At 39.9% G+C, this 26,401-nt stretch overlaps 2 protein-coding genes and 1 pseudogene across 4 annotated transcripts; 1 reads left to right on the plus strand and 2 right to left on the minus strand.

The window, feature by feature from the left end:
• Positions 1–5,217: 5,217 nt before the first annotated feature.
• Positions 5,218–8,063, plus strand: LOC137235714 (uncharacterized; annotated as a pseudogene).
• A 609-nt stretch (positions 8,064–8,672) lies between these two features.
• LOC137235715 (tRNA (cytosine(72)-C(5))-methyltransferase NSUN6-like) lies at positions 8,673–22,460 on the minus strand. The gene is made up of 5 exons (XM_067758589.1): positions 22,450–22,460; positions 22,285–22,397; positions 12,683–12,816; positions 9,102–10,297; positions 8,673–9,028 (listed from the first exon to the last, which is right to left on the minus strand). Exons 1-5 carry the CDS (start codon positions 22,458–22,460, stop codon positions 8,932–8,934), a joined length of 1,551 nt encoding a protein of 516 aa, XP_067614690.1. The 3' UTR covers positions 8,673–8,931.
• On the minus strand, positions 22,264–25,313 carry LOC137235722 (ATP-dependent RNA helicase Ddx1-like). Of its 3 annotated transcripts, none has more exons than XM_067758593.1 (3): positions 24,806–25,313; positions 22,458–23,208; positions 22,264–22,397 (listed from the first exon to the last, which is right to left on the minus strand). In XM_067758593.1, exon 2 carries the CDS (start codon positions 23,060–23,062, stop codon positions 22,562–22,564), a length of 501 nt encoding a protein of 166 aa, XP_067614694.1. In that variant the 5' UTR covers positions 23,063–23,208; positions 24,806–25,313; the 3' UTR covers positions 22,264–22,397; positions 22,458–22,561. The 3 variants fall into 3 exon arrangements, with proteins under 3 accessions (XP_067614694.1, XP_067614693.1, XP_067614692.1); XM_067758592.1 differs by having other exon boundaries at positions 23,274–25,313; XM_067758591.1 differs by having other exon boundaries at positions 22,270–22,409; positions 22,458–25,313.
• Positions 25,314–26,401: the final 1,088 nt, after the last annotated feature.

The following is a 26,401-nucleotide window of genomic DNA, read 5'->3' on the forward strand; positions in this document are numbered from 1 at the left end:
TTTGTTTGATGCGCATACCGAATATTGACAGCTAATCGATCTTGATGTGACACGTCTGGAATAGTATCAGCCATGACAGAAAATATCCCCGCTTGGTTAACTTCGTTGACGATGGCCTTTTCAGTTCCATTCCCTAATAAATCGATGAATTCATTTTGAGTCACGTTACTGAGGTAAGTTATATGATGTGGTCTTTTGGAGGTTTCATCCAACCATTTTTTAACCAGTGCACAATGCCGGGAAATTAAATTAACAATCTGTTGAAAATTTCCATCATTGTTTACTGGTGAATCTTTGTGACCACGTAAAGCGAGACCTTGCCTTCCGAGAGTCCTCGCAACATCGAATAAAACCCGCAAGTCCTTTGAATGATACTCTTTTTCTTGTACTGCTTTAATTTTGTTGTCCCTGATGGATCTATCTATTAATATATCAACATGGACCCCTTCGTTGATAAAATTGGAATAATCACATAGAGCTGCGTTGTGAGATTCTGAAGTGAAGTGCTGAAGTAATTTCCCTTTTTTATTTTGACCACGACTTTTCATTTTATGCCACTAGCGGACTCCTACTGATACCAATTCTGAACTAGCATTACATCTCCCTGGCCCTTTAGGAAATAAAATGCAAGCAAAACGAAAAGCTGCATCTTTATGGGGACTATATTCCAAAAAAGAAAATTTTTCATACCAAACTGTATTAAATCGACGTTGTTTGTTAGTGGGAATATCTGTATTGGTCGGATAAATGTCAAGTTTCGGTTGATATGGACCGAGAGAACTCAAATATTTACGTTCATTACTGGATGATATTTTATTTCGTCGACCGTGGTCATGATCGATTAGAACGTCATTCCCAATAGTCAAATTGAAATTTGTAGACGACAGCTTTTCATTTTCCTTTTTTGCAAATAGCAATAGCTCACCACTTTCTTTGTTGATGTTTGTTAAACAGTCGATCACATCGACGAACACTGCTTTTAAATTCGGCACTGCCTCGTCCTTTACTCTACTTAGAACGTCATTCGTTCGTTCAAAATTCTTTAGGAATTCAGCAACCTTGCCGGAAATATCTACCCAATTGCAATTTTTCTCATCTTGTTCTGATAGTAATGTTGATGGGAGTTCTGGTGTTCCTTGTGGCGACATTGACGATTGTAAATGAAGCAAATCTGGGGACGGTAGTTACGGCGGTATTGATGAAGATGATACAGGTGGAGACATCGCTCGTTGGATATTAGTCTGCAGCGAGGGAACTGGAGATATAATGGTTGAGCGTTCAGTGATTTGAAGTGCACCTTTTGAATGTGATTCTGAGGTAACTTCTTGTGTATCAGAATGAATGGGATCAGCATTCTTCGCTTTCGGTGATGGAGTTGAAGAATGTCCAAACGACGATACCTGACGTTCTCGTTTAGAAGCCTCAAATGGATTTATTGGAGCTCCGACATGTTTGACTCTGACGTATTGACCATTATGTTTGTATTTTTCATGACGCGATTTGTAGTCATCGTCAAATTGATTTCCGCATTCTTCGCATTCTACTTTTATTCTCTTTCGCGGCGGTTGCTTGGACATTTTATATATATATATATTTTTATATATATATATTAGAAAATGTCCAACCAATTTTTCTCACTTTTCAATTTAATGTGAAACACTTCGAACTAAGTGTAGGGATACTCCAAATGAAATCAACCAGGGCTAAACCCCAATCTTCTTTATTGTTTCTCGGAGTTTTGCGTAAACAAAATATACTTTCATATATTATTAGAAGCGACAAAACGTCTTCTTTTCAGGGACGTCAAACTCTTTTTCATACAGCAACCAAAAATAAAGTTATGGGCCAATATATGCCTTCACCAATGGAAAAGGGGTTTTTGGCCCCTAAATCCAGATTTCGGGGGTTTATTGGAAATTTTGAGTATGCAGTTTTTGTATGTCGGACTAGACCTACAACGTGAGGTATGTCTCGCAAATATTACTTTTTTAGTGTCACACAGAGTTATTGATTTGGTTTTGCCTTGTTACTAGCACTACCGAATTTGGAGCTATTTTAAATTTTAAGCCTTTTTTAGGTCACTTACCATCAAATACCCACGAATTTTATTTTGGGAATATAATAGTATGTTTTATTTTCTTTAAAACGAGACCTCTTCGAGTTTTGTTTTGGAAACTTAGAAAAAGTTATTAGCATTCATAAAAAAGACTATACTGAGAAAAAGAAACCTAAAATATCAACTTTAAAGGGTGAAAAAACATATTTTAACAATACTTACGTTACTTTCAACGTGATATTAGGAATTTTGGTGAAATTTCACATCAGAGCTGTAAGTTTGATAGCTTTAACTTAAACAACAACTTCACAATGGGCTTTTTACTGAAAAATACCTTGCGCCATTGAATTTAAAAAAAATAAATCGGCCGAAAACATAAAATTTTAAAAAATTCATAAAAATGGAACTAAAGTGAATTTGACAAAACTAAAAAATACGGGTTGTTATATTTGTCCATATATGTTGTAAAAAAAATTCATGAAATTCGGAAGAGGTGGGGTGTAAAATGTCAATAAATTGGTTGATTTCATTTGGAGTATCCCTGCATTTAACACTCGAAAGTGTATTTCAGCGCATTGTATTGATTCAGGATATTAGTACTTAGTCGGACATAATCGAAAAGCTTGTGAATAACTTTCGAATAATTGTGTATTTCATATGAGTCAAATATTCAAAAAATCATATTTTCGAAAACAATCGTAAAAAAATACATGTCGAATATTTTTGGACAAAGAGTCGAAAAAAATTATTTCGAGCCCTAACCGCCATTTCGGTGTAACCAACAAAGATATGAAAATCCGTTTTTGACAGATATTGGTAATTCTGTTTGTTTTAAACTACCTCAAAAAATTTCACAACCGTAATAAGTTCCTTTACAAAGATAACCACAAGCAGTTTTGCATCAAATTTTTAAAAAAATGTAATCTTAAAAACGATCACATGTAAAATTTTATTTTTGTTGGTTACACTAAAATTGTTGATAGGGCTCGATTTAATTGAAATGTATTTTCCAAGTGTAAAATCGGCGTCGAAGGACCAGTATATGGTGTGAAATTCGTGAAGCGTCCCACTGCATTTTCGATTTTTTTTGTGCAAGCTTGTTTTCATTCAAATATAGCTCATGTAATACACGCTTCAAGAAGATATGCAATTAATACTTCTGGCCTGAACTGAAAATAAATACTAAACAAATTTTATCGAAAAATGTTAGTAACAATTTTACAATATAAGAAAATATTCAATTTTTTTTTCAAGTTTGATATCTTTTTTAAATTTTTGTTTTATTCTTAAATGAAAGCTCGGTTCTTTTCTTTAAAACGATACCTATCTTGTTATGGTTCCCGCAAATTTCTTTAATACATTTTTATTTTAAATGAAGATGTACGGCTAAAATTCATCCATAAATTGACATTATATTAAAAATTATTAAAGAAATTTTCGCGCACCATAACAAGATGGGTATCTATCTATTTAAAGGAAAAGAATTAAGTTTTCATTTGAGAATAAAAAAATTATTAAAAATGTTAAACTTAAAAAAAATTAAGAACTTTTTTTTTGCAAAATTTTCAATGACATTTTTCTAATTTCTTTTTCAAATATTATCTTTAGGAAGAACGTACAAAATACTTTTGATATCGTTTTTGCATTTCTTCTTAGAACGTCGATTACATGACAACAATTTGAAAATTCAAACGTTTTTATCTCGGTAACTATACAATATTTAACCCCGTCCTTTAGTGAGATTAACACAACTATATTGTTACGAATATTAGCAAAACTAAGGGGTGCTGCCAACTCTAAGCCGATGCTAAACAGTGATATCATGCACATCCATAGATCAATCATTATGTATCTACTACATAAACGAATCAATAATTGCGTCTACACATATGTACATATACGAGCAGCGGAGAAACAATGCACAAACACATGCATATATCTTATCTGAGTTGTCACAAAATAGGGAAATAATTTGTGCAAGTATTACTCAAATGAGAAATTATACATCTGTAGTTGTAGCTGAGAAATTTATTACTAAGTAAAATTCTGGAAGCGCCTAGAAGATGCCACGAAGAAATCACAGAGTATAAAAGCATCTGGGGGTAGAGGCGCTATGGGCAAGTTTCGATTCAGACGCTATAGCAATATTGTTTTGATAGTAGAGTTTCATTTGAGCTATCAATCAGTTTGGTTATTAAGCCAGCTAGTTGCAAAGTAGCTGGTTATTGAATGTAAAGTTCGACAAACAGGTGTCGCCGCTATTACCATCTACAGTCGACTCGCTAATATTATTATACATAAATAATATACGAAATGTTCTATTTGTCAAGAAATCGAAGGGTTTTGAGTTTCTATTTCAATGATTCAATTAACTTACGATATCTGATTTTGTGTATACCGACACATGAATTACCTGAACTTTTCAAGAATCCATTCTTGGTACGTTTCTAATGGCCGAAATTTAGTAATATCTCTTGTGTGTATTTGCCATCAACTTCAGCTTTGAATCGTCATCTCGAAAAAACCATATCTTCCAAATTGCCGGACGAAAATTTTACAACACAACTTTTAGAACAACTAAGTATGGTGAATGAATCTATTTTGATGATATTCTCAATTTTTTACAGGTTTTGAGATAAGAAATTTAGTCAAATTCCAATTTTTTTTTTCAAATTTGCCTAAATTTAGTTACTAATGGTCGAAATTCCGTCATCGCATATTCAAAAATGCCGACTGCAAAAAAACTGAGATAAGAAATTTAGTATCATTTGGATTATTTTCAAATTTTACAGCAATTTAGTCGCTAATGGTCGAAATATGGTTATCGCACATTCAAAAATGCCGACTTTTTTTTCAAATTTGCCGGAATTTAGTTGCTAATGGTCGAAATTTCGTCATCGCACATTCAAAAATGCCGACTTCAAAAAAACTGGGGGGGGGGGGCGTGTGACAACCCCACACCCCTACCTCGCACCGCCCCTGAGGGCAGGGTTATTAACGAAACTTTTACTAGAAATAGCTTATTACCTGCTTCTACGCACTTTTACAACACCTTTTATATAAAAGAAGGCGATTTAACCGATTTAGTCCATTTTTACTGAAAATATTTCCTGTTAAACACCAAATTTTTCGTCGAGTTCTGGCTTCAGAAATGTTGGGAAATGCATTGTAAGAAAGGTGCAGTGCCACGCCCATTTTTCAAGATTTTAATTTTTTACCATTTCTTGTTATAAATCCCCTTAGTAAAGGCAACCTGTCTGCCGAATTTTGTTATGATAGCTTGAGCGATTTTTGATTTATGATTAATAATATTTGTAAAATTAATTTTATCACAAGTGGGCCCATTTAAAAATTTTTTTTCAAATTTTTATCAAGAGTCTCAATATCAGTCCACACGTCAAATTTCAACACTTTAGGTGTATTATTTACTAAAAAATGAGGTTTTTTGTGTTTTCCAAAATGTTATATATATAAAAAGTGGGCATGGTTATCATCCGATATCGCTCATTTTCCATACCAATCTATCTTGGGTGTAGATAAGCTCGTGTACCAAAATTTGGTGAAGCTATCTCAATATTTACTTAAGTTATCGTCTTAACGGACAGACGGACGGACGGACATGGCTCAATCAATATTTTTTTTGATACTGATCATTTTGATATATGGAAGTCTATATCTATCTCGATTCGTTCATACCTGTACAACGAACCGTTATCCAATCACAGTTATAATACCCTGTGTAAAAGTACAGCTGGGTATAAAAATAATAGCTGTTTGCTGCGTAGAGTCACTAAATGCCGTCAGATCTGGAAATGAAAATTTTTTAGGCTAGTTTGATGATATGCGCCTTGGCAACCACGCTACTGTTGGCAGCCATAATTTCGAAATAGTAAAAGACTTCGTTTATTTGGGAACCAGCATCAACACTAGCAACAACATCAGCACTGAAATCCAGCGAAGAATCAATCTTGCTAATAAACGCTACTTTGGACTAGGTAGGCAATTGAAAAGTAAAGTCTCTCGGCGAACGAAAATCATACTCTACAAGTCACTTATCGTACCCGTCCTGCTATATGGGGCAGAAGCATGGACCATGACAACAGCAGATGAAGCGGCTTTGGGAGTGTTCGAGAGAAAAGTTCTTCGAAAGCTTTATGGACCTCCACGCGTTGGCGATGGCGAGTACCGAAGAGGATTTAATGATGAGCTGTACGAGCTATACGCAGACATCAACATAGTCCAGCGAATTAAAACGCAGCGGCTGCGCAGGCTAGGCCATGTTATGCGAATGAAAGATGATGCTCCGGCCAAGAAAGTGTTTCTATCGGAACCCGCCTATGGAAGCAGAGGTAGAGGGCGGCCCCTACTCCGTTGGAAGGACCAGGTGGAAAACGATTTAAACTCCCTTGCTGTGACCAATTGGCGCCGGTTGGCGGAGCGAAGGAGTGACTGGCGCGCCTTGTTGGACGGCCATAACCGGTTAGACGGTTAAGCGCCAATTAAGTAAGTAAGTAAGTAAGTTTGATCATATTTATGACTTATGGCGTTTCAAGTGATTAATGATTTTTTTTACCTTTATATTAAGTCGCTTTCATGTTTGTCCCCTCATTTCCATACGAATTTTTGACCCACGGAAAAGTCTTTTTCGGTTACTTCCCGTTGAGCTAGACACTTGATACTTAGAACATAGTTCAGATTTGAGAGACATTACAATGCAATTGAAAACAAGTAAGGAAGGCTAATTTCGGGTGTAACCGAACATTACATACTCAGCTGAGAACTATGGAGACAAAACCACTATGTAGGAAAATGAAGCTACGGTAACCCTGGAATGTGTATATCATATGTATCAAATGGAAGGTATTAAAGAGTATTTTAAAAGTGGACCAGGGCTGACTCTAGAATTTGTTTGTACAATATGGTTATCAGATGAAAGGCGTTAATGAGTGTTTTAAAAGGATGTAGGCCTTAGTTCTATAGGTGGACGCCTTTTCGAGATATCGCCAGAAGATGGTACAGTATATCAGGTTGCAGGTAAAAATGCCGAGGGTCAAACCATACTTGTAACGCAAGGACCAGATGGTGAACAACAATTCGCGTACGTTGCTGCTGCTGAAGGTGATGATAATCAAGTGCTGACTCTTGACAATGCTGTTGCGGAAGCAGTATCCCAACATCCAAACGAGTTACACCAGCAGAATGAAGCAATGCAAGAGGCACAGTATATTGTTAAAACCACAAAGGAAGATGGTACGACTCATGTAGTGACAATGAGTGAAGCGGAATTGCAACAACATCAAGCTTTAGCAGCAGCACAGCAACAACAGGTAGATGGTGGGAGTGGGGTCACTGCTACAGGTGGCACATCAAGCGGGCAACTTTATACAAACATCGGATGGCGGTGATGGACAGGAAGCAAATATTCCTGCTGAAGTGATACAAGCAGGCATGCCATCACCAGGTAGAAACACGTCGATCACGTGTACACATTTGAGTTATACTTGATGTAATTTGTTTCCTTTGATTTTTCAGGTGGCACACGTCGTGTGGTTTTATTACTGCAAGATGGTACTTATATGATGACTGAAATGCACGACGATGAGTTTAAAGCATTGAATATTGCCACGTAAAGCATACACACTTCACAAAACTAAATATAAGACAGCTTGGCAGACCTATTCGAGTTGAGCAGTACTTTACATTAATCGGAAAATGTGTTGTAAACGGCAGTTATAAAAAAAACTACAAGCAGTACGTTTTTATTCATCATTATCTCACATTTTAGTTATTAAAAAAAAATTAGAACTGCATATTGTCATGAAAACATGGCTGTTTCAGTCCTACGCGCAGATGTAGCATATAACAAAAAAATATGTAGATTAAAGATAAAATTAATATTTACTGATAAATAGAAATCAACATATGAGACAGTTTGATGACAGCACACAGCCGCATTTTACTTAAAAAAGTTTATATTAATTTTTTTCTAACCCGCTTGTGTTGTATAATATGACTCAATAAGTTTTATTACATTAATATTTTTATTTTATTATAATTTTTATGGGTTTAATTCATCAAAGGTCATATGTCTGCTTATAAAATGTATTAATTATATAAATTATGATATATGGGTATGTCTTTTGCCTTTTGTTGTGTTCTATGCGCAGCGTTCAGCTCCGTATGCTACGTATAACCATCAAACTTTTCATTGTTTGCTTAAAGTGTATATGCATAACCACTGCGTTATATAATACACACGATCGTATAGAGAAAAGGCGAACCCCCATGCAAATTACTAGAATAAAGAATTAATCTGATAAATTGCGATGAATTTTGTTATGGTGCGTAATTAGAGCCTCATTTTTCTTTAATATACGTGATCGACACCTACAACGCCATAAAGATACATTCACCAGCCTGGCATGACTTAGATCTGGAGACATAGATTTTGAAAGTAAAGCGTTGTAAGAAACGCTCATCAAAAAGACCTTCCTTGTCCCTATTCAGCAAATTTTACCATGAACGCAAATTGGGATATCCACCATTAACTTAAAGACAGTTGAATTTGAATCCTTTACATGTCTATATCGATAACAAATAACACGTACGATTGATGTTAAAAGACATATATTAAGGTGATGAACACATTTTAGAACGATTTTCCGTCATCCCTTTCCAAATTTGGTTTGGGGACAAACCGGTTTTGGCGTTGCGCCATTTTCGTTCTTCGAAAAGTTACACTGATAATGGCGCAACGCAAATTTGACAAGGGATGGCAGAAAATCGTCACAGCATACATCAATTATTCATCCTGTCCGAAAATCAACAAAACAAATCGAATATACATATTAAGGACTAATTAGGATATAATTAAGTCATATCTTTGTGAATTTCGCAATGAAAAATCCAACCGTATCAATGTAGCGTCCTGCAAACTCTGTCATATCATGGCCGAATCGTTGCACATAACCTCTGAAATGACAAAAGAAAACAAGAACCCTTGGAAATGCTTGTAACAAATACATCGTGAATCAAATTTCATTACCTCTCCAACTCATTAAGTCCTGTGTGTTCTAGTCCGCAACCGCCTACACGCGGAGTAGCCGAAGTTAACTGTATTTGCGGAAATTTTCCAAGCACCCAAGCTACCATGCACTCATTCTCTTGTTCCGTCACAGTGCAAGTCGAGTATACCAATACGCCGTCTCGTTTAAGCAATGGCACTGCAGCCGAAAATAACTTTCGCTGCACTTTCGGATACGAATCGAGCATTTGCGAGCACATATTGCGCGGCCCCGCCAGCAAAGGTCTATTTCCTAACGCGCTACAAGGTGCATCAAGTAGTATTTTGTCAAATGTACAAGCACCAAAGGGGGGTTTACCCAACTTTTCGGTCTCTTCCATATCTTTCGTTTCGTCAAAAGCTTTAGAAGCATCGAAATGATAGGCTTTTATACTATGCAGTCCTTGGATCTCTATTTTCTCTTGCATAGCTCTAATTTTTTTGGCCACCTTATCGATTGCTATTATTTCGCCTACATCACCCATTAACTCTGCAATAAGTGTCGTCTTGTTGCCCGGAGCAGCGCACATATCTAAAACTCGTTCTCCGGGACGGGGTTGCAATACACGCACACATAGTATAGACGGTAGATTTTGTAGCAATGCCTCCTTACAGCTGAGATCTCCAATGGCAGGCACACCCGATATCGTTTCAATCATTTCTACCGCAGTACCTTTTAAGGGCTCAAGCGCGTTACTAGCTGGAGGTCGAAATATCTGATGTCTTTGCATTCGAACGATTCCAATACCTAAGTAAAGCTTGTGCAGCGCCTCATATCGTGTATTAGTGCCTTGTTTACACTTTCCGGCCAAATCAGCATAGACCAAAACTTTCTCATCGATCTTAGTGTCCGCTTCCATTGCAAGAACCCCAGGCGCATAAAGATGAGCGCCCCGTAGTAGTGCAGCGCCACAGGAACTATCTACGATGACTTCACGCTGTATTTCCGTCTGTTTTTGTTTGAAATCTGGGATGTTAACGGGCAAAGGCGATATACATAGTACCTCGGGAATAAAGGGTATTTCATAGACCATCGGGGTCTGTGTATACCTTTCATGTAAGATCTGTTGTAATTTCTGTTTAAATGCTGAAACGGTAGTTTGAAGTGTGTTGATGCGATAACTTGTGACTGTTGGTGGTCGGCATAACCAACTCATTACCTCATCTATTTGATTTGGCTGGAACAGGCAAAAATAATTAGTTTCTGGAGTTTAATCTGGAGGGCCAGTATGAGAAGTATTTGCATTCAAGTACCGTCTAAGTGACGAACTGATTATTGACGCTAGGAAAGATGTCTAGCAATTAAGTCCCTCACTACAATTCGTCATTAATACAAACATTATGGTTTGGTCTCCACTGGAAGGTGTACAATGAACTTGTTTAGACGAGAATAAGGAAGACACCCAAGCACTGTCCTATTTTGATCAAATGGCTGCTTTCTGCACCGAAAAACTGAAGACATGTTGTTGTTGTTGTTGTGGCGATAAGGACACTCCCCGAAGGCCTTGGGAGTGTTGTCGATGTTGATGGTCCCTTGCCGGATGCAGATCCCGTACGTTTCAGTACAAAGCCCGACCATCTCGGCAACGATTTGTTATGACCACATGCGACCTTCTAAGCCATACCGCCCTCCCACCCTCTAGATACATGAGGAGTTCGGTGTCGCCAGAGCTTCGGCTGTTAATGAAACAGGATTTGCCACGAATAGGTGGGGTTGACAATTGGGTTGGAGAAGCTGTATATTGAGCTGGTAGCCCCCTAAAAGATTTGCGCTACACAACCCCTTGAATCTATTGGGTATTTTAGTCGCCTCTTACGACAGGCATACCTACCGCGGGTATGTATATTCTAACCCCGGCACGCCGCTGCAATTCTGAGTGTGGAGTTTTAGCAGTCCCGTTAGTTTCTCCAATGGGTATTTTGTAAGTCGGGAGCCTTTATAGGTGGCGCGTAACACAGTATCCGTTGTCCAAATACTCAGCGACAGTCAGGCCGCCCTCAAGGCGATCTCGGCGTCTGAAATAAAATCAGCACTAGTACTTGAGTGCGTTGAAAAGCTAAATCAACTAGGAGCACACAACAAACTGTTGTTGGCCTGGGTTCCTGGCCACCGGGGAGTGGAGGGCAATGAGCAAGCAGACAGCCTGGCAAGGAAGGCAGCAATGACACGACCTATTGGTCCTGAGCCGTTCCTGCCAGTAGGCTCACAGGAAATCAGAGGGCATCTACTATTAGAAGAAAGGAATAAGAGGGAAGAACACTGGCGCAATATGCCAGGCTTGAGGCAATCTAAGTTACTGCTGGGGGGGCTACACACAACTCGATATAGGGCATTAATGGGCCTGTCGAAAGATAACCTGAGGATCCTAACAGCTATTCTTACAGGACACTGCAGACTGAACAGCCACATGCAGAAGCTGGGCATACTATCGAACAATACATGCCGATTTTGTGATCGATCAGCGGAGACGGCGGAACATATACTCCTGGAATGTGACGCAATCTCAAGACGTAGGGCTAAGTTTTTGGGCTCACCATGGCCAGAGCACTCTCCCATCAAATCCCTCAAGCCAGGTGAACTGCTAGGGTTCATCAGAGAAGTCGGCTTGGATGAGGTGCTGTGAAGCAGTTGAGAGCACAATAGACCAATGGTCGCAGTGCGATCCTCAATTAATTATCCGTTGTCCAATCGCTTTAACTGACGCAAAAAAAGCTTTATAGCTTCAAAGCTTCCGCAACCCAATTGTCAAACTCACCGACGCGAGGAGAATCCTGTTACAAATATGAGTGTATCATACACATATTTAGCAGCCGAGGCTCTGGCAACCCCAAGTTCCTCATGGAACTAGGGGATGGGAGGGCGGGATGGCCCTAGAAGGTTTATTGTGGTCATACTAATCGTTCCCGAGATGGTCGGGCTAGTATCTTAATGGTGCTTTCTTACCGGATGTATATCCCTCAAAGGACCATCTGCATCGATAACACTCCCCAAAGCCTTCAGGGAGCGTCTTTATCTTTAAAACAACAACAACAAAAACCTATCTTTGTGTTATCTACATATACTGTCAGTTAGCGGCTGAGGGATTTTGTTGCGACTATAAACATTGGAGGAAATTGCAGAGCTTTTAGTCCACGTTGACAAAAAAGGGGCCGTAGTTCTGGTCGTGATATCTGTGAGAAAAAACTAGAGACTTGGTAATTAACGGTTTATTTTAGAGCACAGCTCATCAGAAGAATAGCCGAGCTCTTACTTCGTTGCAAACCCAATTCCGAAAATTTTAATAAACGGGCCACTTCAAATTCCTCAGATGGATATTATGAATGACAAGATGGATGTGGTGAAAACGTTTTTGTGCCAAACCGGATATTTTTCGGCTTTATACCGTTGACCGCTCCTTACATAAATCAACGGCAACTCTGTAATCAGTTTCACCAATGAAATATCTCCCCTCACTTTTGCTTTCGCGAGTAGACTGCGTTAATTTCCGGCGTGTTCTCCACACAATTTTGCATAAAGTGTTTTTTAATAAATTCAAAACTAATTGCAGTTTAATCAAACTTACATTCCTCCTGAGAATTTGTGACTCCACAAGTGGATTACGTAAAAAATTTTGCTGCAGCAAAATTCCACGGAAGATGGAGAAAAAAGAGAAGGACGATGAAGAATGGAATTGCAAATGTTGAAAAATATTGAGTGCTGCCCAAAGGTTCACGAAAAACATAAATGTATATGTGAAAGTTTTGGCCAAAAATGAAGTTTCAGGAACGCCGAATTTAAAGCCGATAGCGTTTATTTAATCTGAATTACTGTTTTGAAGCTAACTATGCTATTTAATACAGAACAACTTTTTATCTAACATCGTTACAACTTTTGCAAATATTTCGTGTTGACGCATTCATTTACGCATTATCTAAACACCACACGAGCTAAACACGACGTGGCAACTTTTCGTTGTTTTTAGCTCATTCAAGCTAATTACTGAAGCGCGTGGTCGTACTCTTCGTTTAAATGGTAGAATGCCTTCAAATTCGAACGCAATTTTTTTTGTCACTATAGTTTATTCTTTTTAAATTTTTCTTGTATGGCGAGGTGAGAAATTTTTCGTGGTGAGCTAATAAATTAATACGTATGTCAAATAGCGTACTTTGAATTGGTGTGTTCGTGTATTTCTTGCTCTGTGATTTTCGCTGACATTTCCAAGTTGAATTAAATAAAATTTGAGAAATTTAAGTGCGTGAATTAGACACTGTTATTTGGTGCGTATAATAATTTATTTCAAATATATAAAAATTGTTATTATAGGACGGTAAAGCGTAATTGTAAATTTGGTATAATTTTCTGCAGTCGGTGATTGCAAGTTTCCTCATGTTTTTCTTTCTGAAAAGCGACATCATGCTATCCTCTTCGTGTTGAATTTGTTTTCTGCTCAAATTGTTACAAAAGGAAAAGTGTATGTATGTATTTATTTGAAAATTTGTTCCTAGCACAACAATTTTGACAAATTATTTAACAGTGCTAGTCATGAGTTATAAAAATTGAACATTTGTAGTAATAATAAATTCTATTAATCAAATTAAATATAACGGATAATGGTGAAATATTATGTATGTAAATGTAAATCTTAAAACTAAAGAAAAGTAATTAATAAATTTGTTTAGGCCACCAGCCTAAATATTTCGGACCACCCTAACACGCACATTAGTTTTTATTATTATTACCGGTAACGGCTAACACCAGCCGAAAGCTAACTTTGAAGGGGAACAACTCAACGAAAGTTAGCTATCGGCGGGTGCCGCGGACTTGTTCTCGGTCTTGGTCTTTCTTTTCTATTTTGGAACGTCTAAGAGCCAGCAGCTAGCCCCAGGTGAGTAAGATAAAAACCAACCATTTTATACAGTGCGAGTGTCAGTGAATTAAGATTTGCAAATAATTATTTTCATTTGGTCCTTACGCGCCGAGAAAATCAAAAATTTGAAGACAACATAGGTGATTTACCCCAGAATCAGCGCAGCGGAATAATTGAAAAATATTAGCCAAGCAAGAGAAATTATTTATAAAAGTGTTAAATTGGAAAAAGTAATCAACGAAACAAAACCAACTAGCACAACATTTTTGGCAACTCGCTATCACACAACACACATACTGCCATAAAATCATCACATCAAACAGTCCACTAATCAACATCACATACATCGGGATCACATCATCATAATATTACTATCACATCATACAGTCCATTAATATCATCATCAAACAGTCCACTAATCAACATCACATACATCGGGATCACATCATCATAATATTACTATCACATCATACAGTCCATTATCACTCATACAGTCCATTCGCATCACATCGAAAACACAAGGTACGTGGTTGCTTAGTATTGCACATATTTTTTTTTTTTAATTTAATTTACGTGTTTTACGTAAAAGTGCACTCCGTGATAGTTACGAAAAGAGGCAAAGCAAGTGAAATTGTTAGATTTCGTGTTTTTTAAGCACACAACGCCTTTTGACGATCGTGTAATTCCCCCCACCAGTGGTAAGGGTTACTCGACACCGCTCAAGGCAGACAGGCAGTGAATTTTTTTTTAGTTTTTTTTTCATATTCATCACTGTACTGTATTGTACCCCTCGTCGTCACAGTCGTTGACAAAACTCCCTAGTCAGGAACCATATTTTCACTTAGCTTGCCTATCACAGAAGTCACTTTAGTAATCAGTTTGCAAGCTGAAATATTACCAAAAGCCAAAAAGTATCACTACGTTGGGTGGCTAGTGGCTCATCACACTTGGTCACAAACACAATTTTATACTGATCATTTTTATATTATATAGCTGTATGTTTTTCAGCGTTTTTATAATAAATAATTAAAAGTGCAGTTGTCCACATTAAGTTGGAGAAACACATTTATTTTCCTATTTATATTGGGAAAGATACCCTGGTTGGCTACTCGGCGATACTCATCCACGTTCACATAACACCGTTTTGTACACACATTAAATCCTCGTCAGGATTTCTATCTGTGTTTCACTTTCACTTGTATACACATTAAATCCTCATCGGGATTTCTATCTGTGGTTCAAACATTACACTTATATCCACATTGGGTTTATCATCTGCGTTTTTAATCTTTTAAACACGCCAAATTTTTTGGAGAATATTTCTATCTGTGTCTAACACACCCGTTTAGACACATTAAATATTTGCAGACGAATTTTCTTCTCTGCATTGCACATCACTGTAGACACATTAAATCCTCGTCAGGATTTCTATCTGTGTTTGCTGTCACTTTGTACACACTAGAACCTTTCAGGATTTCTATCTGTGCTGCATATCACTATATTTACATCACTTTATCCACACTAAATCCTCGTCAGGATTTCTATTTGTGTTTATTTCCATATCACTGTATACACATTAAATCCTCGTCAGGATTTCTATCTGTAGCTTACACAATCCTCGTGAGGATTTCTATAGGTGGTTCATATCACTGGCCACATTACATTCACGGCAAAATTTACATTTGATTAAATTTTTGCTTATCACTATTCACATAAGATTGCTATCTGTATTAACACATTCAATCAGACTAGAATTCTGTGTGTTCTTAAAGCTTTTACTTATACAGCGCAATCACAGCAGGATTGATAGCTGGAATACGTTAAAAAACAAAAAAACAAAACACTCTTCTTTGTTGTGGTTGCATTTACACCAAAGCCACTAAGTCGTTTACCTCCGAGCTCGACACCTTCAAAGAGACAAAGTATTCAAATTAATAAAATCAATGGCGACTTATATTAGATTGGCTGATTCCATAGTGGAGTTTGAACAAGACTACAACTCTGCCCCGGCCGAATCCCGGAACAAGCACACCCTTGCACTACTGCAAGAGGAGCTAAAGGCACTATGGAAGAAGACCAAGTCCACATATGAAGGTTTTCTCAGCAATCCTGAGCTGTCCAAAGAGGAACTCAGCTCGCTAAGAAGAAAGAACAAAAGTTGCTTCGCATGCTACCTACAATGCATGTCTGCTGTGGCGGCTGAAGCCGAAGCTATCACCCCACAGCCGGCGAAAGATGAAGCAAAGGATGACGACTCTTCGCGCCGTGGACATAAAATGCGGCTGCCGCCTTGTGACACCGATGTATTTAAAGGCGACTACCTCTCCTGGCCAGCCTTTAGAGATATGCTCACCGCGATATACATCCACAATACTGATCTGAAAGATGTCGAGAAATTATATTATCTAAAACAAAAAACTCAAGGGGAGGCAAAAGAAATAGTGGGCAGGTGCTCATTAACAAACGAGGGTTTTGCAACTGCCTGGAAGAATCTAAGCGACAGGTACGAAAATAAACGTATCCCCGTCAACACACAATTAAAACTTTTATTTAATCTGACGGCAGTCGAGCAGGAGTGTGGAACATCAATTAAAAAATTGCAACGTGAGATCAACAATTGCATTTCTGCGCTACAATGTCATAATATTGACATCAGAAATTGGGACGCAATCATAACTTACTTATGCTCCACAAAACTTCCTGAATCTACATTGGCTCTTTGGGAACAGACCATAGAACGGAAGACAGATATCCCGAAATGGGAGGATATGGACAAATTCCTATCCAATCGCTTCCAGACATTAGAGACGGTTTCCGATCTTAGGGGTAATAAAATAACAAAAACACCCAAAAGTCAGAGTTCGCATTCTAGGGAAAATTCTACGAAACTTGGGGTTTACCAAGCAAGCGTACCAAAGTCGGCATGTAAGATGTGCAACAGTACGGAGCACAAATTACGTAATTGTCAAAAATTCCGTAGGTTGTCCAGGTCAGGAAAAATCGAATTTGTCAAAAACAATAGTCACTGTCTGAATTGTCTCTCGGGTGGACACACCGTGACACGATGCACTAGCCAATTTAATTGCACACGTGCCATGCAAGGCACAACACCTTGCTCCATCTTCCGACAGCACAACCAAAGACAACTCCTCAAAGGTGGACTCAAAACGCCACCGACAATACACCTTCAACCTCACAGCAGGCTAGGGCAAGGATGGAGTCTGAAAAAAGACAAGATAATGCTAATAACGTCTCTTCGTGTCATGCTAACACAACAAAAGGGGTGTTACTAGGAACAGCGCGGGTTAATATAATCTACAACGGAGTGAAATTTTCCGCCAGAGCGCTGATAGACTCTGGGTCCGAATGCTCTTTCATAACAGAAAGACTAAAAAAGCGAATAAACCTTCCATCCAAACGTTTGCATGTGAAGGTGTCAGGAATAAATAATACACCATCTGCACAGGTAAAGGAATCATGTGCGATTACGCTAGGTTCGCTTACAGATCCATTAGTAAGCATCAATACAGTGGCCCTAGTCCTGCCTCAATTAACAGGGGACCTTCCGACTTGCCAAGTGAGCGCAACGACTCGGCAAGCATTCCCTGATCTGATTCTGGCGGATAAGCGGTTCTTCATTAATGAACCAGTCGCCCTCATACTTGATGGCGATATTTATCCCCAGATCATACTAAACGGTATACGGAAGAACGTCCTAAATACGCTTCTCGCCCAAGAAACCGTCTTCGGTTGGATTTTAACCGGTCGCGCAGATGCACCTCACCCAACCAATACACGAGTATCCTTTTTCAATGAAATTAGCCTAGACAAGCAGCTAGCCGCTTTCTGGGAACTTGAAAACGTACCTACAAAAAAGGCCCTGACCGAAGATAATGCCTATTGCGAGGCACTATATAAAAACACAACGGAAAGGAATTCAGATGGAAGATACACCGTCGCCCTTCCATTCAAACAAGACTTCCCAAAAACGCTCTGTTTGGGCCCATCTCTTAAGAGCGTCTGCTCTCAGTTCTATCGGAACGAGACACGCCTAGCCAAGACACCGGCCCTACAGACGGAATACAATAGGGTACTGACAGAATACGTCACGTTAGGGCATATGTCTAAGGTGCACACCGTAGTGCCACCACAATCATCTGATTGTTACTTCTTGCCGCATCATGCGGTTATCAAAGAGGAGAGTACAACGACTAAAGTGAGGGTCGTGTTCAACGCGTCATGCCCGACATCCAATGGCACAAGCCTGAACGATGTTCTACACACCGGCCCAGTACTTCAATCCGACTTAACAATACTGCTCCTCCGATGGAGATTCTACAAGTACGTCTTCAACAGCGACATTGAGAAGATGTACAGGCAAATTTGGGTAAAGGAAAATCAAACCCAATACCAAAGAATAGTTTTCCGACTCAAAGCAGAGGACCCTGTCAGAGTGTTTGAGCTCAACACGGTAACCTTTGGGGTAAACTGTGCCCCCTATCTAGCGATCAGAACCCTACATCAACTTGCTGATGACGTCGAGGCGTCTCTGCCAACCGCAGCGCATATCTTGCGAAACAGTATGTACGTCGATGAAATCACAGCTGCATTAAAGTCAGCAGGATTCCCTCTGCGGAAGTGGACATCCAACTGCAGTAGGATACTACAGGGCATACCCAAACCTCACAGGCTTACGGAAGACTTTCGGGAATTCGAGGACGCGAGCATGGTAAAAACCCTAGGCATCCGTTGGAACGCGCATTCCGACTATTTCTATTTCACAGCGAAACCAATCGAAAACCAAGACATCTTAACAAAAAGGGCGATCCTATCGGCCATCGCCAAACTCTTCGACCAGTTAGGCTGGCTTGCTCCAGTTATCATCGTAGCTAAGATATTAATGCAGAACATTTGGCTGGAGGGGACGGATTGGGATGAACCGGTATCCACAATCACTTTAGATCGGTGGCAAACCTTTATGCAGGAGTACCTCGCCATTAACCGGATTCGTATACCTCGGTGGGTGCACTTCACCCCAACCAACCATATAGAAATTCACGGCTTCTGTGACGCGTCCGAAAAAGCCTACGCGGCTACGGTTTACGTGCGCGCTAAGATCAACGATAGGGCATACGTTAGTCTACTCATGGCGAAAACGAGGGTGGCACCAGTAAAAACAATTTCACTACCAAGATTGGAGTTATGCGGTGCCGTCTTCCTGGCTGACACTTTGGAAAATGTGATGGAGAACCTGAACTTAGGCACATTTAACATGCACCTATGGACAGATTCGACCATCGTCCTCGCATGGATTCGGAAACCCCCGTGTTCCTGGTCAACATTTGTAGCTCACAGGGTAACGAAAATCGTCGAGAAGGTCGGAACTAAAGCATGGCATCATGTCGAGTCCGCATCAAATCCTGCGGACTTAGCCAGCAGAGGACTTCCAGCCACGGACCTAGTCGACAACTCTTTGTGGTGGCAGGGACCTTCTTGGCTGCAAGAAGGCAAAGCAAAATGGCCATATCAAGGCGAACAGGAGTACCACACAAACATCGAAGAAAAACGAGTACAAGTGCATGTAGCAACGAACATCAACAATAGCGGGGATATTCTTGATCGGTTTTCCGATCTATCAAGAGCGTTGCGGGTAATCTCCTACATTATACGATTCTCGAATAGAACACGTCCAAAAACTAAAATGTCCTTTAAAGCAGAGTCTCACCAGATCTCTCCCGACGAAATCAAGGCTACGACTAGCCGCCTCATAAGGATATCCCAAACCAACCACTATGCCGAAGAAATAAGCTCTCTGAGAACTAGGAAACCCATCGCGACCAAAAGCGAGATTCTCTCTCTAAACCCCTTTATCGACGAAGATAATGTCCTTCGGGTGGGGGGTCGCCTCAACGCATCCAGGGACGTTCCCGTCGACGAGCGTCACCCGATAATCCTCCCTTACGCCTGCCGACTCACCCGTCTCCTGGTCCAGTTTGTTCACACCATTTCCATACATGGCGGAAACCAACTAATGCTGCGGCTCCTACGCACGCAGTATTGGATACCTCGGGTCAAAAACATGATCCGATCCATCATACACAACTGCAAGGCCTGTACGCTATTCCGCAAACGTTCCCCGACGCAACTCATGGGAACCCTCCCTGCGGAACGCACTACCTTTAGCAGGGCATTTACCAACCCCGGGGTGGATTTCGCAGGACCGTTTGACATAAAGTCTTACAGCGGACGAGGATGCCGCATGTCTAAGGGTTACGTCTGCCAATTCGTCTGCTTTGCGACTAAGGCGATCCACTTAGAGGCGACTAGCGACCTCAGCACCGCCGCGTTTCTAGCAGCATTTAGTCGGTTTGTCTCCAGACGAGGATGCCCGAAAAACCTCTATTCCGACAACGGAACGAACTTTGTCGGTGCGTCGAGGGCTCTCCGCTCAGAGGTCAAGGCATTCCTCGTTGATGCGCGCAACCAAACCCTCTCTACGGCCCACCAAACCCTTACATGGCATTTCATACCAGCAGCTGCTCCTCATATGGGCGGACTGTGGGAAGCGGGAGTCAAGAGTTTCAAAACCCATTTCAAAAAGATCGCATTGGTTCATAAATTTACTCTAGAGGAGTTTAGCACCCTCCTGTGTAGGATTGAATCCTGTCTCAACTCCCGACCCCTAAGCCCATCTTCCAATGACCCGTCCAACCTGGAGCCACTCACCCCCGGGCACTTCCTAGTCGGGGGCCACCTACTAGCGCCACCCGAGATTGACGTCAGCGAGAATCGCGCTTCACTCGTCAATCGATGGGAAAAACTTAAGGCGCTGCATCAAACCTTCTGCAAGCGGTGGAAAACGGAGTACCTCACCGAACTGCAGAAGCGCGTTAAGTGGAAGCATCCACAATCGAATCTCAAACAGGGGGACTTAGTCGTCATTAAAGAGGACAATCTGCCCCCAAACGAATGGAGACTAGGTCGGATAGCCAACCTCCATTATGGCCCCGATAACCGAGTTCGAGTCGTCGAACTTGATACGGCAAGAGGACAAACCACCAGACCAATCACGAAATTGGTCCTACTACCACCCTCCAGTGAGGGTGAGGGAGACTTGTAACTCCCAACCGTTATAACCAGCAACCCGTATAACCTATAATTTAACATTATACTACCACCCTCCAGTGAGGGTGAGGGAGACTTGTAACTCCCAACCGTTATAACCAGCAACCCGTATAACCCAGCTCTCGTTCACCCTGAACGAGGCCTACAACCCGCTTAACCCAGCTCTCGTTCATCCCGAACGAAGTCAACAACCCACTTAAACCCGCTCTCGTTCACCCCGAACGAGGCCAAGAGAGCCCTACCGCAGATCCGCTATATGCCACAGAATACCAGTGAATCAATAATCATTATTTTGTCTTAAAACATCTACATACCAATTCTAAATATTCCCGCGGAAAAATTCCTCCAATTCTTTTCTCCTAGGGAGAAGAAAAATTGGGGAATAGGAATTTCGAATTTTCCAAGTCAGCTGTTTTGTCAATTCAAATCTCATTGCGCATTTCTTATTTTGTAAAAAAAAAAAAAAAAATTTGTAAGGTCTAATGATTGTTGCTAATTTGTTTGAAATTAAGAAATAAGGTGTAAACCACGCACATTATTGCATTTCATGTGAAATGAGTAATGAATTGGTGCCACAGCAACATCAACTGAGGAGCATAAGAAGAAGACGGCGGGATAACACAAATCCGCCGGAGAGGCCTGCTCTCATTCTGCAAAGCAAATTTCTGGCGGCCATGTCGAGTTGAGTTCGCCCTTCGCCATATACAAAAATCTAATTAAGCCTTCTTAAAATCCTTGCGCAATTTCTGGATGGCTACATCAAGTATACAAATAGCTCTTCCGTTGCTTATGATACTTTTCGACTTAAAATAAAGAATATTGTGGTTGTTGATGCGGTTGTATTAACAGTGAGAATATTGTGGTACAATGCAAATACATATTTAGCACACATTTGTACAATTAAGTGTTCTTTCTTAAAAGAACCAATTTCCTTTACCTATTTTGATGCATTCCCTTTAACTAGTGGAAAAACTCCTATGATGGCAAGGAAATATCCCTCTCCCTCACATTCATAATACCTACTCTTCTCCCATAACTGGTTTCCTCCTTTTCGAACATTGTTCAGAATAGGAGGAAAGGGAGACGTGAAAAAAAACTCACAAGGAATTTTTATTTAGAATACGAGGAATGGGAGAAGGGAATTGGGCTGCTAATATTTTATTACCTTAACGTAATATAGTTTACCATCATACCTTTAAATCCGTTTGGCGTATCAATCTCCGTCATGTGGTGCGCAGGTTCTGCACGTTCCTGTGGTTTGGCTGTAGTAGCATTTGAGGTAGTTGTTTTGTCAACGTTGTTCCACCTGTTAAATTAACTGATTTTGAAATTAAGGTGATTTTAGCTATCGTTACTACCTACTTACCATCATAAATTAATTCCAATCATCGGGTTGCTTGTCTTCGGGTAGAACTGGTAGATACAACAACAACCGCCACAACAGCATCAATCGCCACCACAACAACAACATCAATCGCCACCACGCGATTTAAAATATTTTTCCAAATTGTCACAATCTAATTTGGTGCGACAAAAGATAATGGCACGATCCATTTTATGTTGGTCAACTGCAGATATGCAATATTCGCCTTTAAGTATTTTAACACCTTCTGATAATGTTTCTGGTGTAGGATTTTGTGGTTGCACATTATCACGAGCATGTACACCATCGGTGCGTATATGTTGTCCTAGATTATGCCAAGTGGTATCTTGTTGAGGGTCGACCATACACACAACGTGGTGTACAGTTTCTGGCACAGCATCTTCACCCTTAAGATCAACCCATGTAGGAAAATGCATTAAACAATCAGCCATCTTTTTCACTTCAAATGCATGAAGTGTAGCCGAGCAGACAACCATTTGTAAACTACGCCCATCGGATGTAATTTTTGGTATTTGCTTATGAAGACGATTGATTAAATCGGTATAACCCTGTTTAAGCAATACGAACACTTCGCGAGTATCTACCATTCGCCCCCATCTTCATAGTATAACTTGCACATACATATTTTCGGAATAATACGACTTTTGTCGCTGTCATAATACATCCGCTTAATCAGTTTTACTTTCTTCTTCAAGGTCCTAGCGCATTTTAATTTCCATTCCATTGTCGCATGCTGAATTGTGAAGAAAATAATAAAATTAAAATTAATCAATAAGAGTATTAAACAGATTAGCTAACTATACAAATATTAAACAAAATCATAAAGATTGTAAATGTTCCTTTGTGTCTGCGATAATTATTTCATCGGCTTCATCTATATCAACACCGTCTGGTAGTGGTGAACGAAGCTGTAACTCTGTATTACGATCGTAGTCGATTAATAAACGCTCATCAAAGTGGTAATCATCCGCATTTCCATCAGATTCAATTGCTTTGTCATTGGTGTGCGCTTCATCGACATCCATTTGACGATGTTGTTGTTGTTGTTTGGTTTGACGATCATCAGGTTATGTTATTGATTTAGCAACATCAGTCTCATTTGTCATTACTTCTTCAGTCTTAAGAATTTCGGTTGCGGTCTTGCCTGCACGAAATGTCCTTTCTTCTCCAACATATGTTGGTGGCTTATGGTCACATGTATCAGATTTTGGGATGAGTTTAGTAGTTGGTGGATCTGAATGTGGGTTAGTTGGAGGATTGGGTTTGGGAGAATTACAAGTGGTGGTTATGGCTTCGAGAAAATAGCCACCAGTATTAGGCATGACGACATGCGAGCAGTCGGGATCGTCCAACTCTGCCGGCATGCCTCCATTACTGATCAAAACATCCCCAATATGTTGATGTTCATCCGCGGGGAAACCAAAGAAACAAACCTTTTGACCTGCAAACGTTTTCAATTTATGCTCACGCGAAAAGTTATCGGTCGTTGCACGAAATTGCACCTCATCGCGTCTCTCACAAGCAGCATAAACCCAGGCTGGTCGCACCACGGTCAAGCGAGATGTTTTTGCGAATTGATTTTTATCTCCATTACTCTAGCCCCCGATCCTAAAAGCCTTTTCCAAACAGTACATTTTTTTGGTACAATCAATACCAAACCAGATGGCTATGCAAACGTAGCATTTTGTGGATACGAATTATTACGATTCTCCTCCATACCATTTCCGCAAATGGCAACACAAGTACGTGGATCTAATTGTCGATATTTCCACCAAATTATTCCCTCTGGAAAATAACCGCAAATTTATGTGTTCCAACCATGTCTACCAAACCTATAGCTTTTTCTGGCAAAATACGTTCATCGACATGCACCGACATATCTATATCGCGCGTTCTAAAAGCAGCGATATCCAAAGGCGATGAAATGCTTTGCAAAGGACCCTGTCTACCACCCACACGATCATGTCCCTATTGGCCTGTGCCAGCTAATATTCTTGCTAGATGACTTCGAATACTCCTGCCAACTGAAGGTGAATTGGCGTTGTGTACTTGTGGGGCGGTTGTTACGCTTAACGAACCACTGCTGGCTATGCCCGCACCTATGCCTAGTATAGCTACCTTTCTATTATTTTGTGTCAATACATTATCACCATGTTTAAATTCAACCTGTTGTTGCGATAGAGATTCTTTACTTTCAACGTTTTGGTAATCACATACGATTGTTTTAACATTATTACTTTGTTGATTTGTATTACAATTAGCGGCATCATGGTGATCTATACTGGGACTACCTATTAAGGTGTTATTTGACATATCACTGTTAAGCGTACTATCTAAAGTGTTGTCCATTGGTCGATAGGATGTGATACGATTGTGACACACTTTTCGTGCATCTAAATTCGGTGTTGTGCCGTTTGTTTTCATCCGCACTAGAACTTAACACTAATGCAATGGAAGAAGTCGCTGAAGAAGAGCTCTCCTCTGAGTCAAGCGTTCCAGTACCCATTTCCTCTAAATTTTCGGTGGTAAGGATACTGGGTGATGAGCTTGATTCAAATTTTGCAAGCTTCCAATTTGTGAGTGGTGGTGCTTTGAGACGTTTTCAGAAGTCATGTAAAAAGCAACAGCACAAGCAAAATAAAAAAAAAAAATTACGTCGCCTTTTGTTTGACTTCCCATTCGCAACGTGTTTGTATTTGTATCCAACATTTCATTAAGTTGTAGCTGTGTACCTGAAATGAAACAAAAAGAGTACCTGAAATGAAATAAAAGAATAAAATTAGTAAATTTATAAAATTATAAAAAAGGGAACGATACTGGCATACTTATACTTACCCATTACAAGTTTTTCTTCATAGTAAAAATTCATTCAAAATGTATCTATACTCATTTCCATGAATGAATGTCATTTTGAATGAACGAAATCAGGTTGCCACCCGATGACATTTGCTTTTTTCGGTTCTTACGCAGTAAGCACATTGCGCGCGATCCAAAGAGTATTACAACTCGGATCCGCGGGATCCAACAAATTCGAGTGTTAATAACCGAACAAAAAAATCAACTAACGAAAACCCTGAAGATACAGCCTGGTTTCACTGAAAACACACGCGCCAGGTTGTATTTCGATAGTTTTCCTGACATTCGGCCGTCTTTTTGCTTCTTTCTTTTTTTTGAGAAAAGTTTTTAGTTTGAAAATTTGGGCATAAAACCACAATCAAAATCAGCCTGCTTGAAAAAAAAGGGGGGTTAACCACTCGAGACCGAAATAATTTTCGCGGTTTATCTGTGCATGATTTTGTTTGTGTTTTACATTTTAAACATGTCACACTCAATAGTGGTCTCGCTTTCATTGCTTTGTTTGTGTATTGAAGTTTCGACAGACTTTCGTCAGTCCCTTTTTGCTTGAAATCCCAGAAGGAATAAAGTAGTGTCATCTATGCTTTCGATGTTACAAACAAGGGAGAAATTAAACTTTTTAGAACAGACTTTAAATTTAATGTCGCGTCAGGACTCAGACGCAAGCTGTCCCTAAATACTTTCATGACATGACCATTATGTATCAATACATTGCAATGGGCAGCACCGCACAGCGGTCTCATTCCAACGATTGGAAGAGTGAACAGCTGACAGCTCTACAAATTGCCACACTCGTTAGTGTAGGCTATTCCCGCCAGGGTTGTGATGGAATCAACAAACACACCACAATTTTTGATTCTCACACAACATGGCCCAAATCAACACAAAGAGTGTTCCCAGACAGCGGGTAAAGGCCTCTTTACATTTGTCGCACATTTATATGCACGACGTCATTTGACTAGTCATTTTACAGGAATTCATAGGTTATATTCACAGCCACATTTGTATCGGCGTGGGTGAGTTTTGTGACCAAATTTTTGTAGGGCAACTACAAGGAGCCGTGAAAATAC

Source organism: Eurosta solidaginis, unplaced genomic scaffold, assembly GCF_040869045.1.
Source record: "Eurosta solidaginis isolate ZX-2024a unplaced genomic scaffold, ASM4086904v1 ctg00001056.1, whole genome shotgun sequence".
Taxonomy (NCBI): domain Eukaryota; kingdom Metazoa; phylum Arthropoda; class Insecta; order Diptera; family Tephritidae; genus Eurosta; species Eurosta solidaginis.

Coding starts and splice junctions, on each gene's coding strand:
- LOC137235715 (XM_067758589.1), bottom strand. Junction 12,817..22,284: donor TACGCCAAACGGATTTAAAG/GTATGATGGTAA, acceptor ACCTTTGGGCAG/CACTCAATATTTTTCAACAT. Junction 10,298..12,682: donor CACAAATTCTCAGGAGGAAT/GTAAGTTTGATT, acceptor TGCCTGTTCCAG/CCAAATCAAATAGATGAGGT.
- LOC137235722 (XM_067758593.1), bottom strand. CDS start 23,062: ATGGTAGATACTCGCGAAGTGTTCGTATTGCTTAAACAGGGTTATACC.